Source organism: Danio rerio, chromosome 16 (assembly GCF_052040795.2).
Source record: "Danio rerio strain M-AB ecotype USA chromosome 16, GRCz13ab, whole genome shotgun sequence".
Lineage (NCBI taxonomy): Eukaryota > Metazoa > Chordata > Actinopteri > Cypriniformes > Danionidae > Danio > Danio rerio.
Window position 1 is genome coordinate 53,001,776 of NC_141036.1, and position 19,930 is coordinate 53,021,705.

The 19,930-nt window shown below is 35.7% G+C and overlaps 2 protein-coding genes across 20 annotated transcripts in view; one reads left to right on the forward strand and one right to left on the reverse strand.

Annotated features, from left to right (window-relative positions):
- thsd7ab (thrombospondin, type I, domain containing 7Ab) overlaps nt 1-1,904 on the forward strand; it is a 279,181-nt gene extending 277,277 nt beyond the window's left edge. For 11 of the 18 annotated variants that reach the window (XR_015510188.1, XR_015510190.1, XR_015510193.1 and 8 more), the window contains one exon: nt 816-1,578. Coding sequence is in view for 4 of the 18 variants with exons in the window: in XM_087284994.1 (XP_087141120.1) it covers nt 816-903 (88 nt within the window). In the remaining 14 variants the exon portion in view is untranslated. 18 annotated transcript variants of the gene reach the window in all.
- LOC147840426 (uncharacterized) overlaps nt 1-19,930 on the reverse strand; it is a 362,844-nt gene that overhangs the window by 316,046 nt on the left and 26,868 nt on the right. The window lies entirely within an intron of this gene.

The window sequence follows — 19,930 nt, forward strand, 5'->3', positions numbered from 1 at the left end:
GTTTGAATAATACATAGTGTTAAAGGGGACCTATTATGCAAGAATCACATTTATAAAAGGTTTAAACACAGTTGTGTGGCGGCAGTGTGGGAATATAACCAGCTTCTAATGGTAAAAGTTTATTAATTATTATATTTTTAATCTAATTTCATAAAAACAGTCTGCAGACACACTTTGATGGACGTTCTCCATTTGTACACGTCATCTGAGGAGGAAAGCCCCGCCCATTAGTAACAATCTCTCCCTCATTAGCTTAGGACAGGGGTGTCCAAACTCGGTCCTGGAGGGCTGGTGTCCTGCAAAGCTTAGTTCCAACCCCAATCAGACACACCTGGGTTACCTAATCAAGCTCTAACTAAGCTTTCTAGAAACATCTTTGCAGGTGTGTTGAGGCAAGTTGGAGTTAAAATCTTCAGGACACAGGACCTCCAGGACCGAGTTTGGACACCCCAGGCTTGGGACATTAGTCTTGTTTTTGAATCTGCCACTATGCTGACACACAGGCATTTGTAGCTCCGCCCTCTTTTGAAAAGAGCACCATCTCATTTAAATTTAAAGCAACAGTCATTAAAAACAGCATAATTTGGATCAAATCTAAAAGGGGCAGTTTCAAAGACTTTTAGAACAATATTTGTGGGGTATTTTGAGCTGAAACTTCACATACTTACTCTAGGGACAGCAGAGACTTATTTAACATCTTGTAAAAAAGGCATATTAGGTCCCCTTGAATTAGAATGTATTGATACACTCACAGAGTAAAGTATAATTACCTTGAATTTGATTCTAATATTTTGAAATTGCTTTTTTGTCCTCAGCAAAAAGCCAAAGAAACCTCAGCGAAGACAAAACAATAATCGACTGAAACCCCTGACCCTGGCGTACGATGGGGATGTGGACATGTAGCCCTTACTGGAGAACTACCATCATAAAAACATCAATAACAGAGGGGTGAATCTCATAAACAAAAACATGTCCAGCTAATTTTACTGATTTTATTCTGCAATGCAGAAGTGCACTCGTTTCTGTTGATTCGTTCCAGCTGCCTATGAGAGAAAAGACTAGAAATAATAAATAGCAAAACACGGTCAAACCACTTGCTCTACAAACAAGTGTGTTCATGACTAAACATGAAAAGAATAATAATATAATAAGAAAATATCAGTTTGGGGTGACACGGTGGCTCAGTAGATCTTGCCTCACAGCAAGAAGGTGGCTGGTTTGAGTCCCGGCTGGGCCAGTTGGCTTTTCTGTGTGGAGTTTGCATGTTCTCCGCATGTTGGTGTGGGTTTCCTCTGGGTGCTCCGCTTTCCCCCACAGTGCAAAGACATGTGCTAAAGGTGAATTGGGTAAGCTAAATTGGTCTTAGTGTACAGTGCTCAGCGTAATTGAGTACAGAACATTTTGAAAATGACTATATTTCTCCAATTCTCAGTGGATATAGGCAATGTAATTTGGTGCACTTGGACAAAACAGATTTGATTAACAGATATATTTATTAAAATTATATTTTAGTCACCAAACATATGTAGAAATTGAAAGATAATGCAATTAAATACAAGCAAAATATTGCAAAAAAAATTACCATTTACAAAATTTCAACTAAATTTTTCTGTTTTTTTTTTATTTATTTATTTTTTATTCTCTTTTTAAATTTGCATTTTATATTTTTCTATAACATATACATTTGGGTGTAATAATTTTGGACCATTTTTGTAAGTTACTTTGTTTGATAAGCTTTAGATTTGGCTTTAGTACTGACTAATCAAATGTATGTGCACAAATATAATATTGTATAGCATCCTATTAAAAATATGAATTTAAATGAGATTTGTGAGGGGTGTACTTATATATGCTGAGCACTGTATGTGTGTGAATGTGAGAGTATATGGGCGTTTCCCAATACTGGGTTGCAGCTTGAAGGGCATCCGCTGTGTAAAACATATGATGGACAAGTTGGCGGTTCTTTCCGCTGTGGCAATTACGGTTTTTAACATCTGAAAATCAATGGAAGTGAATGAGACAAGAAGTCTCAAGCCAAAAAGATTGCAGTGGCTGCGTCCGCTCGTATGTGAAGTGTTTTTAAAACTTTGCGAACATACACCAAAAAAAAAAAAAAAAAAATATATATATATATATATATATATATATATATATATATATATATATATATATATATATTTTTTTTTTTTTTTTTTTATGATTATGGCTCACATGATGACTTTAAAGTGCGCTCGAAATGAAAATTATTGATTTTGTTAGCTCGCACTGCTAGTTTTGTGGTAAACATTTCATCTGCGCATGTCATTAAGAAAAAAACTGTTGTACTCTTGTAATCTAAAATTAGTATCTGAAAATGCACTTCCTGATTGTTTTCAGTTAAGTTGTCAGATAACGTCTTTTTGGGTATTGGGCATGGCTAACATACTTAACCACGCCCCTCCAGACGTTTCTCAAGGAACTGCGTCACAATACGAAAAAAAAAATGTGGACTTTAAGCAGTTACATTTTTTAGACATTTTTGCAATTTTATGATTTAAATACAGCATTTTAGTGACATTTTTTGCTGGCTAGTCAGATGTCATCATAACTGCACTTTTTGATGCACTAAAAATATTTCCTAAAAAAATTGCAAAATAAAAAATAAAACAAGACTAATTTTTAAAATGCTAATTTATTACATCATATATTATTAGGAAAAAATAGCAATCTGATAAAGTTTTCAAGTAATACTATCATTTATTAGACAAAAAACAAACTGGCCAGCACATTCAACTGTCCTCAGTCACAAATTGGCCATTTCAATAAAAAAAGAATAATTTAAACATATTTAATAATAATAATAATTATTATTATTATTATTATTATTATTATTATTATATTAATACAATAATAATGAATTCCTCAGAATTTTTCTAGCTCCTTTGGTTAAAAAAAAGTACTGTAATTTTGAAAATTCCTGGATATCAATAGCCAAAATATATTCAAATTAATTTAATATGGTCCACTTCTGGTGCTTCACACTTTTTTTATTGCTCATTTTTATTTCAGAAATAAGGTCCAAGATTTAGAATAAAAGTTAGGCTACCTGTGAATGTTCTCCTGGTCATAATTTATTTTATTTATATTAATTTTGTCTAAAAAATGATTAGACCTGTTCAGTTTCATCTGGAATGCATCCCAGATCACCTTCTGAAGTGGTTTGAGCGATCAGATTTATATCCAATCAGAATTAAACGAATGAAGTGACCAAACAGCCTCAAAAACACAAATGTGACGGTATTAGCGCCTTTTGTTGTGAAGTGACATCTGACGGCTGAGAACTCCGCTTGCCATTAAAGCCTTCGTCGGACAGTTCTTTAAAAAAAAATAATGGCAAAAATAGGGAAAGGGAGGTCAGGTACTTGACAAGTCAATAAATATACAGGACGTCCCAGCTAATGCGGCCAGTTAACCTAGAACCTCATGGATAAGTGCAGATTATCATCTGTTAAGAAGTAACTTTAGCCTTACCCTGTTTGGCAGTCTTTTTTGAACATATGTTTAATATTTTGAGATAATGATGCCACTGCCTGCCTTTTCTGCCTTCTTGCTCTTTTCGACCCTCAGCTTTACACAGTATGGACAAAGAGCTTAGAATGACCAAGAGGCGACACTTAATAGAACGTTCCCTTGCAACAGCAGCACCCAGCACCAGCCCCGGATTCCGCCATATTGGAGTGAAAATGGTCGGCTGTCCATTGGATTTTATTGCTGTCGCAATGACAAGCAGCTGCTTTATTTTTCATTTATTAATTTAACATTAAAGCTCAGATAAAACCTGAAAGACAACAATACAACACTTACTATCGCAATCATCAGCAATTTTAATAGTTTAATTTACAGACTTGTAATATGCTGTTGTTCTATTGGAACTTTCATTCCAAAATGGCTGCCGCGCCATCTAGTGGCTGTTTCCTAAAATCGCACTAGAGTGTCGCCTCTTGGTGATTCTATGCTCTTTGGTATGGATATTGCATCAAAGATTCAGATTCAGTGGATTATGTTATGTGACTTGCGTCACATTATTGTGGCTTTGAGGCTCGAGGGATTCAAATTAAGTTTAAGTTAAGTTTATTTTTATAGATAACAACCTTTGCTTGGGAAGTGGCATACACACATTTACACCCCTGTTTTGTGCGCACACCTCATATATGTATAAATGAGACACCAGGACATGTTCTGTTTTAATGAGATTCACCCAAATGTTCCTTTAAATGAGAAAATGCCTAACCATCACAAACCCTGCTTGAATCCAACTTGAAAGATGAAACATCCAAGAGGAAAATCACCGTCATGCTTTCTGTTTTTACTTCACGTTCTTGTTCTGGAAGAGCCTTTACACGCACCTCCACTCGCTGTGGGATCAAGCCTTTCTTTACATCAGTTCCTTACAAGTATATTTGTCAATTATGCAAACTGCGGTCAAGCTAGTGGTCTTTCAAGACGGCTCAGACTTCTCACAAAGACCTTATCGGAGCAACGTTCTTCCGACTTGTGCTTCCCGACAGAGAGGATTCACGTTTTTGGAGAGATTTACATCATAGACAATGCCAAAAACATACCACACAGTGAAGAACGTGCAAGAAAACCTCACATAACAGTTTCACCACGGACAATATTTGCTCAAAGAAGATGCAGCCTTTCTATGGAAGGTGAAAACAAGACAGATGATGTTCTCCTGGAAGTCCCACTCTGGTTCCAGGCGTTATTTTGCACTATATTAGTGCAGCAAGGAACGCAATCGCCATTGAACAATGTCTCTGAAGCCGTGATTCTTCAAGACGTACAAACATGAATCGGGATATCTGAGAAAGTGTAGAAATAAATCTCAGAGTGGGACTTTTTTTAAAGACCTCACATCCTTTTGTTTTCACTCATTTGTGCATTGTATAGTTTCTATGATGTGTCTTTTGACATTGAATTTATTTTATTTATTTATTTTGGTTATAGTTTTCCATTCTGGCATTTTTATAATATATAATAATTGGTTGATATACAGTTAATGGGGAAAAGTGGTTGTGACAGTATTATGATTACTTTTGATTGGACGGGTTTATGTCCCATTTTCAGTGTCTGGCATTTGAATACATGACTGATGTACGTGTCAACTCAAAGGGTCTCATGGGAAGACCCCATAGTTTCTGCCTTATTGATTTTAAAATACGAAAGTATTGTTATTAATTGTTGCCAATTCTCACAGGATAGTGGTCATGCTGAATATAGTGACCTCACAAAGAATTTGGATGCTTAAGATGTGCTTTAAAACATCAGGATGCTCCTGCGTTAGATTATGAAATTATTAGGTAACAATTGTAGTCACATTTCCAAATTATTCACATTTATGGATTGATTCTGAGAGAAACTTGATCAGTCTAGTCCAATTTCTGGGGTTCGTTCTTCGTACGTGGATTGCTCAGTTAGCTGGATTTGGTTATTGACGGTTTGATCCAGGATCGTTTCGTTCTTCAAAGCTCATCTGAGGGTTGTTGTCATAGCAACAGGTCTGGTAGCTCAAACCTGCTCAGGAGCAGGTTTATTTCATGTAAACAGGATTAGATCGGGTCATTTCAAGCAAAGGTAATACTGAAAGTATGTACCAAATTCTGATATTTTCTTACAGTAGTAACCTATAGATTTAGCCTGATGTCACGAGGAAACATATGTATTTTACTTTTTGTCAGTTTAGTGGCTAATTCGTATGAATTTGTACGAGTTCAGTCGTATGAAAATGTATGATTTTAAAAAGGAGGCGTGGCACTCAACCCCACCCCTAACCATCATTGGGTGATGAGCAAATCGTACTAAACTGTACAAATTAGATCGTATGAATTCATACGAATTAGCCACAAAACCAAAAAGTTACGAATTGCCGTGAGATTGCGTTGATAGATTATATACACTTACGGAAAAAGTCAAATAGTTTTAAAAAGTTTAAATCTCACATTTATAGTTTATAATAATTTATAATATTTAATAAAAAAATTAATTTTTTGTTTATATAGATATGTTTAAAAACATATATAATTAAAACTTAGTAAATAAAAGCACAAAAACAGGGTGATTCTCCCCGAGGGGATCAAAGAGAACATTTATTAATATGGATTTTTATTTAGATACAATTATGTACTATTCAAAGGTACAATTTCTGTATGTTAATAGACATGCACAATATTCGATTGTTTTTGTTTGGTTGTTTTTTATAACTGAATAATAATTTATGCAGTCATGTACATGTTTTGACAGCTAATATGCAGGGGATTTGATTTGAATAAATTTCTAGTCCTTACGCCGATTAAGAAATTAAAATAGCCTAGGCTACTATAGTAAACAAAATCCAATCTAAAATGTAAAACTGATGAAATGTGAAATTGCTCTTGACATTTAAAAGTGTAAAGCCTGCAGCTCACAACAAATGTGTAAAGTTATTGCGTATCATATTTAACAAACGGTTTGCTATGAATTTTTTGTAATTTTGCTCACATGGATAATTAAATACTAATCCGATGATGTCATTACGCTGCTGTGCCGTCAGCCAATCGTTTTATTGCTGATCATGATTTTGAGGATGGATAGATCTGTCCTTCACAACACACGCAGAGATCTTGGATCAATTCATCCAGACATTTTAATCTGATTTGCGAACTTGTTTGAAGAACCAAATTAGCCAGAAATCAGTCATCAAGATTAAAAGATCCAGGATCTGCCAAATCATCTTAGATCATTTAAGCGAGGTACGAAGAACGAACCCCTGAAGAGCTGAATTTCATGAGCCAGTGATTTTGAGAGAATCAAAAACATATTATGAACCAATTCTCCATAATGACTCTCAGAAACTTCCAAAAATAAACCAATTCAATTCCAGAACAACTCCAGTTCTAGTTAGTGAGTCAAATAGATAAAACAGAAGTCAGTCTTGTTGCCGACTGTTCAAGTGGCAGTACTTAAAAACACAGATTACATGTATGACTTCTTAATTGAAATTTGGCAACAAAGAAGAAATTAGGTGTGTTCAACTTGAACCATGGCTGCAGCCAGTGATCAACGAGATTAGCCAAGTGCAGGCGAGGGTTTGTCCATTAATAAACCTGGAACACACGTGGTTGTTGTCATGCGGTGAACTCGGCCAATCGTTTAATATCCGTGTCATCATCATAGCTCCAGCAGTCGCTCTTCAGCTGCACAGGCTGAATCAATCGTCTGATCTCGGAGTGCTGTCGGCGGTACCACATGTGACAGTCACGTGGCGTCAGTGCAGCGTCAATCCAGAAATTTCTAAGCAGCATGCACCGCTTTAAAACAGATTTTGATCGATCTATGCAGTGCTGCATGAAGTCGAACACACCTATTAATTTTTACATTCAAAAGAATAAATTGTTTTTATGATGACACTTGATTTGATAGTTTTATCTAATGCAGAAACATCCATACATTAAGTGTGTTTTAAATGTGCGAATACTTTCTGGGGTCATTGTGTATGTCTAGCACTTTTCTGGAATCTTATATACTTATTTGCGTAATAATAATTAAACTTCATAACAATAAGGCTTTATAAATATAGTCACACTTGCTGTCTCGCGCACTTGCAACAAAAGTACAAAGCCATCGAACAGAGACTCATTCGGGGTCTGTTTTTGATGGTTTATTTTTCTGCAGAATATTATAATAGCAACCTTTGTTTGTTTGTAAATGATTTTAAAAATTATTATAAATCTTATTACCCTTTTAAAAAATTATTTAAAATGTTAAAAAGACAAATTAAAAAATACAATTCTGTGTAAACATATTTTTAAGCGTTCATGAAATTGGATTTTATTTGAATTTGATGACATCCTATTTAATAAACAGTGTGAATCTGATATATTCCAAAGATGTGCTGGTCTTTAACTCCTATTGAAGTCGTCCTCCATTCAGATATTAGTAATAGAAGATGCGTTTTGTTGGTTTTGATTTTCCTGAATTGATTTACGCTGCTACATTAGAGTCGTTTCACCCGGCCGTCCGGCTTAGCAGCTGGTGAAATGAATGTTTACTTTTTAGTTTTATTTGTAAATAATAATAAATAATGAGTATTGTATCATATTAAGTTCTTTTATATTGCACAGAAATGTTTAGTACATTGCGAAGTGGTCTCGTTGATCTCTGTGGGTTATGGTCTTATTTTTTTGTACAGCTTATGTTTTCTGATGACCTGCAGGAAATAAATGCTGGTGTATTAAATATGAAGGATTTTATTTGTATTATTATTTATTTTTATTAAATCTTTTTTCATAAATCCTGTTTTACACTGACGAAGGTCTTGTCACCTATTTAAGTTTTAGGAACAACAAATAATACCTTGACTTCTAGTTGATCATTTGATGTCAGAAGTGGCTTATATGAAAGGCAAAGGCCTCTAGATTACAGCTATTTTACCAGAATAAATAAATTATAGTGAATAATAATATATGATCATGCCTTGATTGTTAATTATTTAATTAGGACAATAAGATCTAACTTTGCTTAGACAAAAGTCTTGTCACTGAACAGAGATAATGTACAGTATAAGTCATGCTGCAGTGGGAAAAGAATGAATATTGTGTGTGACTCCCATGACCTTGAAGGACTGCATCCATGCATCTCTGCAATGACTCAAATCACTTATTAATAAAGTCATCTGGAATGACAAAGAAAGCGTTCTTCATGATTCATCAGGATTCATCTTCAATGCCTCCTCCATCTTACCCCAGACATGCTTAATAATGTTCATATCTGGTGACTGGGCTGGCCAATCCTGGAGTATCTTGACCTTATTTGTCTGTCTGTCTGTGTCTATCTGTCTAAACATCCATCCATCCATTATGTTATCTATCTGTCTGTCTGTCTGTCTATCTATCTATGTGTCTATCTATCTATCAATCTATCTATCTATTGATCGGTCTGTCTGTCTGTGTCTATCTATCTATCAATCGATCGGTCTGTCTGTCTGTGTCTATCTACCTATCAATCTGTCTGTCTAACGTCTGTCTATCTACGTGTCTATCTGTCTGTCTTTCTGTCTGTGTCTGTCTGTCTGTCTATCTATCTATCTATGTGTCTATCTATCTATCAATCTATCTGTCTGTCTAATGTCTGTCTGTCTATCTATCTATCTATCTATCTATCTATCTATCTATCTATCTATCTATCTATCTATCTATCTATCTATCTATCTATCTATCTATCTATCTATCTATCTATCTATCCATCTATCTACGTGTCTATCTATCAATCTGTCTGTCGGTCTGTCTGTCTGTGTCTGTCTGTCTGTCTATCTGTCTATGTGTATATCTATCAATCTGTCTGTCTGTCTTTCTGTCTGTCGGTCTGTCGGTCTGTGTCTCTGTCTGTCTGACTGTCTTTCTGTCTGTCTGTCTGTCTGTCTGTCTCCTTAAAAATCTTAAAAATCTTCCTGCTTTGTTAAACATCAGGGAAATATTTAAAAAAAATAAAGAAAAGAAAAATCCCCAGGGGTCTAATAATGTTCTCTTCAACTGTGTACGCGTACGTATGTTTCATAAATGTAAATAAATGTGTTTTTACAGTTTTTCCTCAGTTGCTTTGGTGCGTTTCTCACAACAGGAATGCAACAGTTAATGCATTTCTCAAAACAATTAGAACAAACTGCAAAACCTAGCTGATAACCTGCAAAAGCGTGTCACATGCTCAAAATGGATAGTTCATTCCTCAAAAAAAAAAGTATTCATGTCAATCAAAGTGTCAGTATCATCAAAATGAAAAGCCCAGACATCATTGTTTATGAACAAGATAGTTACACGTTTTCTCAGACACTTTGGTGCATTTCTCACAACACTATTTACATTTGCACAACAGTTAATGCATTAACTGTTGTGCAAATGTAAATAGTGTTGTGAGAAATGCACCAAAGCGACTGAGAAAAACTGTAATAAACACCCTTACTTACAACAAAACACACTCTTCCTTTGGGTAGAGCTGTGCACAGCTGTACACAATATTGCTGTACATATTGGAACTGAACCTACAACATACACAGGTCTGTAAATCATTCATCAAATTGTTCAATTTTGAAGACATTTTCAAGAGAATAAAGATTTTAATTTGTTTTATAAAGTTTGCTTGACAGATTTTGACAACTAGTTCAACATTTTTGTATGTAATGACTCAAGTAATGAAATGAGGACTGTTAGTTTTTTAAGGAGTGACTATTCAGCGTTCACAAGTTTAGTTCATTTTAACTGACATGACATAAGCAAATGATAATGTTATAAATAGCAGAGAGTTGTATGAAAGCAATTGATGCATGTCCAAAAACATCTGCAATGTGTTGGAAAGAATGAGAAACTGCTACTTGGATGTGCACAACTGACTAATTGTTTTGAGAAATGCATTACCTGTTGTGCAAATGTAAATAGTGTTGTGAGAAATGCACCAAAGCGACTGAGAAAAACTGTAATGTGTTATCCACTCTGTGAATGCAGGTACATCAGGCAGGCACGCGGTGTGTATATACTGTACTGCACGGCTCTATTAATGAAATAGTGGCGCTGGATTGGCTCTCTGGGCTCTCCCTCATGTGAGCATCGATCAGTGTCAGATGGAGCTGAAATGAGCAAGTGTTCAGACCCCGAACGCTTCGCCACAGAACATCAGCTTCTCCCTTCAACTCCATTTAACCTCAGCCAGAACGTCTGCTAGGAAACTTGAGGAATGATGATGACTGTAAGCAGTTTGCCATGTCTTGCGATACTCCTCTTTATTTATGATGTAAGTATATTTACATTTCATCAATAATTCTTATACTTCTATTCTGCTGCTGCTGCTGGTGAAGTTGCTCTTTGATGTATTTGGATGTTTGAGGTTCAGCAAATCTCCCAGATGATGCATGGTACACCCACACTACAGTATAGGAGCATTTAATTGCGTTTTACTGTCACTGTATGGCTATTTTTCTGACAAAAGGATGGCATTTACTGAGTTCATCTTTTAAAAAGCAATGTATTAAGGCATATACTTTACCTTTAGCTTTGTATCCTGTTTCTACGCATGTAATCAATTGAGTGAAAATAGTTTCTACACTTGTATTTCTGCTGGAATTTATGTCAGAATTCAGAACTGATCAGTTATAAATCCTAAACGAATATTAGATGTTGTCAAAGAATAAAATGCAATTTACTGTACTTTACTGCCTTGGTCACCCTTTACAATGAGGTTTAATTAGATAAATTGCAGTAGGTGATTGTCTTCAGAAACATTTGTTGTTGTGCTGGTTGAAAGTCTTTTCACATTCCAATAGTAATGATTAAAGTAAATGATCTAAATGTATTTAGATGTATTTTTATATTTTGGGTAAGGCATAAAACCTAAAAATGTTCATCCAAATTAATATTGTCGGGCTGACATCTCTCATAATTCCGATAAGTAGCCCAAACTGTCTGTCAGCAAATGGAGATTTGAACAAATGCGTAGCCGTTTGTACGCAGCTCCTTCGACAGCCGTTTGTGCATAGACGTGCTACGCGTTCACGAGAGAGAGAGAGAGAGAGAGCGATCGGTAAAAACATGCTGAATAAAAACTTTTTAAAAACCTGAATCAATATTGGAGTTACCTCCGCACGCTGGAGAAAGGATGACACCATGTCTGAAGGATTTCTCTTAGACGGGTAATGTTCTGTTTTAAAACTGCTTTAGCTTCACGGAAAGCTGATGTAACGTTAGATGTTGTTGTTACAAATGGGTTATATCTTCACAGAAGTGTTGTTCAGCCACTAAAATCTTCAGATGAAAGATTGATAAGACTATTTTCAGTTTCATAAGGGAACTTTTAGAGCATCGATGATGTAGATTTGAATTAGTTTAACAACAAAACGCAAGTAAATACCGATATTCCGCCTAGTCTCTCCCTATATCGTTTACCATGCAACTCTAAATATTCACTCTGAAAAAGCATGTCAGTTTGGCTTAGTAAAGGGTTTTTACTCTTCTAACACATGAGAGAGGATTCTTTTGCTGTCATCTTTAAGGTGCACGTCCTCGTGTTTCAGGAGGCGTGGCTCTGGATGGCAGGGGAGGGACTGTGATTCAGAGATTTTTGCTAAGCTGTTATCATTGTGGAAGATCACCTACTGCACCTTTAATGTATTTACCAACATGAACTAAGTATGAACAATACATGTAGAGCATTTGTTAGTCATAGTTTGACATTAACTAATTTGTTAAACCTGTATTTTTTTAAACTCAAAGCATTACACAACGTATTTTACATATATCCAGAATATGCAGGTGCAAGTAATATAAATCATCCACATACCTTTTGCGACTTCATTATCTGAGATATGAAACACATGTAAAAGCTGCCTAAAGACAATCAATGCAAAGTCGCGCACACACATTGAGAGAGAGGCTGTGTGAGAAGTGTGTGTGTGTGTGTGGGTGTTCATAGCAGTTTTACTGATTAATATGAATTTGTATTGTAGCTAAATCGTTTGCGGCACAAAACAGCATTTCCCATTGTTTACATCGTTGCTACAGCATAGCGTTAACTCTAGACACTGTACATGTCATGATCAATTTTAACAAATTAAAACACTTACAGGTTGTAGTTCACAGCTTTTGCTTTGAGGAGATTTTAACCGAATCCAGCACTGAACTGGGAGAGATTCTGGAGCTGTTTTATCAAATCAAGCTTGCTGTGTATTTTATAATTCTCTGGAACATAACTAATATTGAACTGTAAGCACTTCTGTCTTTGTGTCGTGTCTTTGGAAACCCAAATACAGAAACAGACGAAGCTTTGTTTTAACAGCAACGTTTGGACGCACTTTAGCATATCTCTGCTATAACGTTACAGCGCCTCTGGCCACAGCCCTTAGCTGCGCTGTGTGTGTGTGTGCGCGGTAAACAAACCTTAGTGATCTCACAAGGGCTGGAAGTATTTTTTGTAATCCCCAAAATTCGTTCGTTGTAGGCTTTGCTTAGCTAACTCTGTAAAACCAAGGTCTCCCTTTGCATTGAACTTTGAGCGTTTTACATTCAGAGATGTTGTTTATGTTCAAACAGCGACATTACACATCAACTAAAGTTTAAAATATAATATCGTAGTGGACCACCTCTTTAAACACCCTTAGATTACTTTTATTGTCAACATTTCCCTCTCTTATTTTAATCCCACGCAAAGCATGCTAGGAACTACAAATCCCCTAACCAGGTAGTTGGACCAACACAATTTCTTCATGTTGTCTCAACACAAAACGCTTAAGTTGACTTAATTGTTTACGAATTTAAGTGGACTGAACACAAGACAAATAAATTGACCAAAGAAGTTACAAGAATTGTGAACAAACACATACCTGTCAACATTGGGTTGTGAAAATAAGGGATATGCCCACCATAATAAGGGATTCCCCCAACCGCGTGTACAGAATCCATTTGGGAAACAGCATCTGTTTATCACTATGAAGCGCGTCAGCTGACAGTCATGCACCATATATGACTGTTTTGAGGATTGTATTGGATGGGCGACGGCACCTGTAATCAAAAGGAAATGGAATCACGCCGTTTTTAATATTTATTTATAAGTGTTTTTATTCCTAAACAAAGCGAAAGCACAGAAGACTCACGTTTTAGAGCAAGGGGCGACCCCTGGTGGTTTGGCGGTATGGATCACGTATAGGGAGGCTCCGCTGTTCAGAGAAAGACTGAAAATACTGGAGAAATACGGGAAAATACCTTTACGGGATAACAGCGGGAAAGAACAGTAAAATACGGGAGAATCCCGTAAAAAACAGCAGGGTTGACAGGTATACAAACAGAAATGCTCTTTTTTTTTTTTTTTTTTTTTTTTGTCGAGTGTACATGAAGAATCCTGCAAAGCAAAAAGGAATTGAATGGACAATCTTGGCAATTTTTGACAAACAAAAAAAACAGATATTTGGGTAAAAATAATTTATACTCAGAAATTTAATTAAATTGCAATAGAAACAGCCACCAAAAAAGATATGCATTAATAATCAGGGCTTGACATTAACACCCGCCAAATGCTGGTTGTCAAGTACTATTTTCAAGACAAAAATACACATACAAACATTATTTTTTAGAGATAATTTATGCTATTGTTTAATATATTTTCATTAATTTTTAATTTAGCGATGCAGTGGCGCAGTAGGTAGTGCTGTCGTCTCACAGCAAGAAAGTCGCTGGTTCGAACCTCGGCTCAGTTGGCGTTTCTGTGTGGAGTTTGCATGTTCTCCCTGCCTTCGCGTGGGTTTCCTCCGGGTGCTCTGGTTTCCCCCACAGTCCAAAGACATGCGGTACAGGTGAATTGGGTTGGCTAAATTGTCCGTAGTGTATGAATGTGTGTGTGGATGTTTCCCAGAGATGGGTTGCGGCTTGAAGGGCATCCGCTCCATAAAAACTTGCTGGATACGTTGGCGGTTCATTCTGCTGTGGCGACCCCGGATTAATAAAAGGACTAAGCCGACAAGAAAATGAATGAATAAATAATTTTTGATTTTGAAAAAATATTGGTTCATCTTCAATTCAATCCCGCAATTCAGGAAACACCCATGTGTTGCTGACATGTGTCTCTGTCTCTCCTCTCCTTCTCTGTATAATGTCCAGCTCCCCACACCTCAGACTGAAGATCGATTGGTCTCTAATTGAAATAAGAGGCAGCGTGGTGCTTGAGCCTCAGAAGGATTATTGCTTTTTTATATATAAATATATAAGTGTGTGACTGTAAGTGTCTGACCCCCGGAGATAAAGATCCAATATACGAATTCTGTGAGAGCTCTTGAGTTGATCTCATAAGTTTCGATTTTTTTTTTCTTTCTTTTTTATGTGGGGCTTGTTTTGTTTTTTTCACCCGGATATGTTCAATGTAATTGCTTCTCATTGGCCTTCATCTGATTACGGCACACTGTTGATGTTTTTATTTTTGCCATTATCAGTGGAGCTGCTGATTTATTCTCTAATATTCTTGATGCAATCGTGGATTCTTTTTCAACTTTGGAAAGCCGCGGGTTTCAGAGGCAGATCTCCCTCTGGGAATGTTTCAGATGAGTTACAGTATGTCATGATTTCATCTTTGCAGTTGGATTTCATTCCTCCTTTGACTGACTGACTGACTCTACAGAGGGAAAGCGACAGCTCGTTTTATACTGTACTTTCAAAGCTGGAGAATGTAATCATATCATTTGTAACCCTGGACGACAAAACCCAGTTATAGTAGTTTAATGTTTGGAAATTGATATGAATAAATACACTTTCAGTTGATGTGTGGTTTGTTAGGCTAAGATGAAATTTGGTTGTGATACAATTATTTGAAAAACTGAAATCTGTGCTTTCAAAAAAATAAACACATTTAAATACTGAGAAAATTATTCCTCAAGTTGTCTAAATTAAGAACTTAGCAATGCACATTACTAATCAATATTGAGTTTTGATATATTTACATTAGGAAGCTTACAAAATGGGAACTGTTCTAATGACCTAGAACGGATTCTCAACCAGTGGGCCACCCTGCAGGTGGGCCGCGAGATTAAAATTAACTCTCAATATTATACTATAATGTTTTGGATTTCGTTATAATGTGCTGTATTAAAATGATCAAAGTAATGCACTTTCTCCTGTGCTCTGATTGATCTTCAAACTCGCTGCAAAAACAGCCTCATGATCGCATCTGCAACTGTTTCACGCATGTCTCTTCATTCATAAACTATGCATGAAGTGAAAGTGAATGTATCTCTTTGTGTATTTTTGTGCGAACTATTTAATATATCTGCATAGTTGTCCAAATTAATATCCTGTGAGTATTTTATAATGGAAGCGTGCCTATACATGAGGATCTAGCAAGGCTTAGTGCATGGTGTTTCTGCCATAGAATGTAAAATAAACTTGCATATGAGCTGTTCACTGTTCCTGTCAGCGATCTCCCAATATTATTCAGCTGCAAATTCAACCGTCATCAGATTGATGCGTTTCAACAGATTTAGAGTGTTTAACTGTATTTTTCATTTGTCTGTATATTTTTGATATATTTATATTCAGCCAGTCCATTTAAAGTAGAAGCTAGTCCTTTGCAATATCCCTGTTGATCTGTGGTTCTCTTTGAATCTATGTATGTTTTTTTAAATAAATAAAATTATAAATAATGTAGTTTTTGTTCTATATATAATTACATTTAAATAAAATTTATTTTTTATAATTTTATGAAACGATGATAATAGAAAATAATAGAAGGCACAACAAATGTAAAATATATATTTGTTATAATAAAATATAATATAATATAATATAATATAATATAATATAATATAATATAATATAATATAATATTTTCCCAGAGATGAGTTGCGGCTGGAAGGGCATCCGCTGCGTAAAAACTTGCTGGATAAGTTGGCGGTTCATTCCACTGTGGCGACCTTAGATTAATAAAGGGACTAAGCCGACAAGAAGAAAATGATATAATATAATATAATATAATATAGGTGGGCCTTCAAAAATTAATCGGAGAAAGAAGAGGGCCCCGAAGTGAAAAAGGTTAAGAACCCCTAACCTAGTATACAATGTATTGTTGTACACTGTAGAAAAATGAAAATAAAATTTCCGTCTTAATTTCAGTAGGATCAGATTAACTTTTCTAGTCATTTCAAGTTATATTACCATGTTTGTAAACATTCAGGATGCGCACGCAAGGAGGTGGCATAAAAGTACAGGAGCGCTAGCATTTACAGCGAAGGATTGACATCTGATGCGGTACAGAGTTTGTTGTTGTCTTAGAAATAAGTTATATTGATTACATATTATAAATATAGTTATAATATTTACATAATGCTTTCAGCATATTATAACAGCTTGTCACCCAGTGATAACACAGTTATTTGGCAAAATTAATGTTAAAGTGAGCGGCGTTCATCTGACAGGTCCATTTGCGATAGCACCATCCCAATGGCTATTGGATAAGACGAAACGGCCAAGCATCCAAGTTTTTGGATGCCAACAATATTGTTCTGTGTGGTCATGTGCAAGAAATAATGTTCCATGATTACCAGATTCAAAACTATGTAGTGCTAAAAACCGAGGTTCTGCCTAGCCAAAGACAAGGAAAAAAGATGGAGCTTACGTTATATAAAGCCTGGGTAATCATCAACAAGCAAAACGACTGCATTCTGACAGCGAGCTACACCTGTACGGCAGGCAGGGCTGCACTGGGACAAAAAAATCGGCCCTGGCATTTTAGGACAGAGCAGCCCACTACATCAATCAAAATGCTCCCCATCTGTGCACACCCTTGAATACCAACTCCTATTCTATATAAGCACAAAAGCCCTATATAAGGCTATGAAGGGCATTTTTTAAAGAAAGAAACATGGCCGCCATCTATTATAATGTCTGTAGGTACTGCCAGTCTCTGTTCAGGATTTGTTTACGTACACTGTAAAACCCAACAGTCAACTTGATCAACTGAAATGAGTATAGTTAACTCAAAATTTACTGAATGTTAATTCACTCATTTGAAAAGAGTTTTGAATTCAGTGTTGAAGGTAATAAAGTAATTAAATACATCATTACTTCAACTTCAAGTTCACAGTACTTATATAGATTAGGTTTTTTTTTTAACTCAAATGGTTTGTAGTAATCGGTTTCCTTAAACGGTTTGAGTTGCTTTAACTTATTGGGTTTTCAGTACTCAGTTAAAGTTCTTTTTATTTATCGGGTTTTACTGTGCATTATTGCTTTATTTACTCAAATGGATTAAGTTCACAGCACACATTAGGATTTGAATTGAACTGGTTTGTTACAGTCGGTTTCCTCAAATAGTAAGAGTTACCTTAACTTTTTGGATTTTACAGTGTACACTAAAAATGCAGGGTTCCACACAATTCATTTATGTTGTCGCAACACAAATCGATGAAGTTAACACTTTAAACAAATTTATTTGAATTGAACATAAAACAAGTTGTCCCTATAATATCTCAAGATTTGTGTAGTTTCAGCTCATTTTAAATAAGTAGTTTGAACAAGTTATGTTATATGGTCATTTTTTTGAGTGTAGTTGAGTGTGTGAAGTATCACAAGCAATGTATTCAAATTCCACTGATGTCCTGAAATAAACTTTTTTTTGACGGACAAAAGTTTCGGAAGCAGTGTGTCAATACAATTCACAAAACGTGAGGTTGAGTTTATTTTTTACATGGGAAAATTACAGACGAAAATTTTGGATTCAGTGTGCGATATTCTTTACTCTTTTGGTAAGTACCTCAATATTGTACTAATGCATTACTTTCTAAAGTAACTGTCCCCAACCCTGATGACAATAAATGTTTTTATATTACTTTAACCTATTTCAATAAGTTAATCAGGTTTTAACTAGATTTTTTTAATAGGGTATATGCTGAGCTAGTGTTTTTCCCATACTGATAAACTTCCGGTGACCTGTTATTGTGAACTTATTTCCATTTTATACGGTTCCTTTTACAGCATCGATTTTGCAATGTCATCAAAATACATTCTGTTAAATAAGTTTTGGCATTCATTTAGTTGCTCAAGCATAAAACGAGACAAAAAGCCGTTTACTCGCACGCACCCGTCAGAATTGGCAGTGTAGCGCAGAAGCTCCATTGAATATACTGGGGTAAAATAAATGCTCATATTATAAAGACATGGCAGGGTGCGAATGTAATTTAATGCAGTGCTTCTTGTACAATCTGAGACCCACTTTACATCGGATATCACTCAGCTAGTGGAGATCGCTGATTTTTAAAGAAAACAGTCCTTAAATGCACCCGTACAGTTCGCCGGAAGCGCTCAACCCAGGTTACTGGCAAATTAAAAGTCCTATTAGGATGCTTCGGCATATACCCTATTATACAACAATTATCCTATTATTTGTAGTCAATTTGAGTGATGTAAGTTGAGATAACTAGAAAAGTTCATTTGAATTAACTATAAAAAATAAGGCGGCAATATTTTTTACAGTGTATGATCAGCTTTTACCTTTTCGCTTTGATCATTCTAAGAACACTTAGAAATAATCTTTGCACAGTTTCCCTTCAGTTTCCTTGGCACTCAATCACACAGCATCCTGATTTAATCCAAGGTGAAGGTGTTTGATTCAAGCGCATGACCTTTTGTGGCTCTTTGAATCACGTTTATGAACGTTACAACTCCATACATTTCCATTTTGGGGAATGAACCGTGAGCTGGGAACACCTTGATCTTATTTATAGCTGGAGTGCGAAGGCAGTGTGTAACTGCTGGAGTCCTAAACCATTAAACCAGATCCTGTAAATCTGCCGTCGGAAAGCCATAATCCTGCCCGAAGCGGTTTGAGGAAACTGTCAGTCCTCAAATGAAGTTAATTATGTTTCGCAGCATTCTGGTGTTAAAGCGCCATGCGCGTCAGACTGTACTGTGTGGCATGAGGAGTCATTCTGAAATGTAAATGAAGGCAGTGAGATGGAAGATTTTTGGTGTATATTTATAATTGATCTCATTAACTCGTCGCTGCAGGGGGCTGGAATAGACTTTTTTTTTTCCTCTGCTGTCTGTCACCTGTGTGAAATATGATGTTTTTGTCATTATAGAACGTTCCCTTATTTTTATTTTTATAACTACTGTCATTTTCAGAAGCAATTATTCTCATGAAATTATATAAACCTTGTAATTTACATAAATATATATATATTAAAAACACACAAGATAATAATGATAATGTGAGTAAATGTTTTTGATAATGAAAGTTGACAAATTAACCCTTTAGCGTTTCTGTAAAATTTGCGAAAATGCCTAAAAAAATGCATACCCAAAGTAAATTGATACATCAGTTAAAAGGGAAGAGGCCAGTGGCCATTTTCCTTTCAAAATAAGAGTATTGTTTACATCTGAAAAGACAGTAC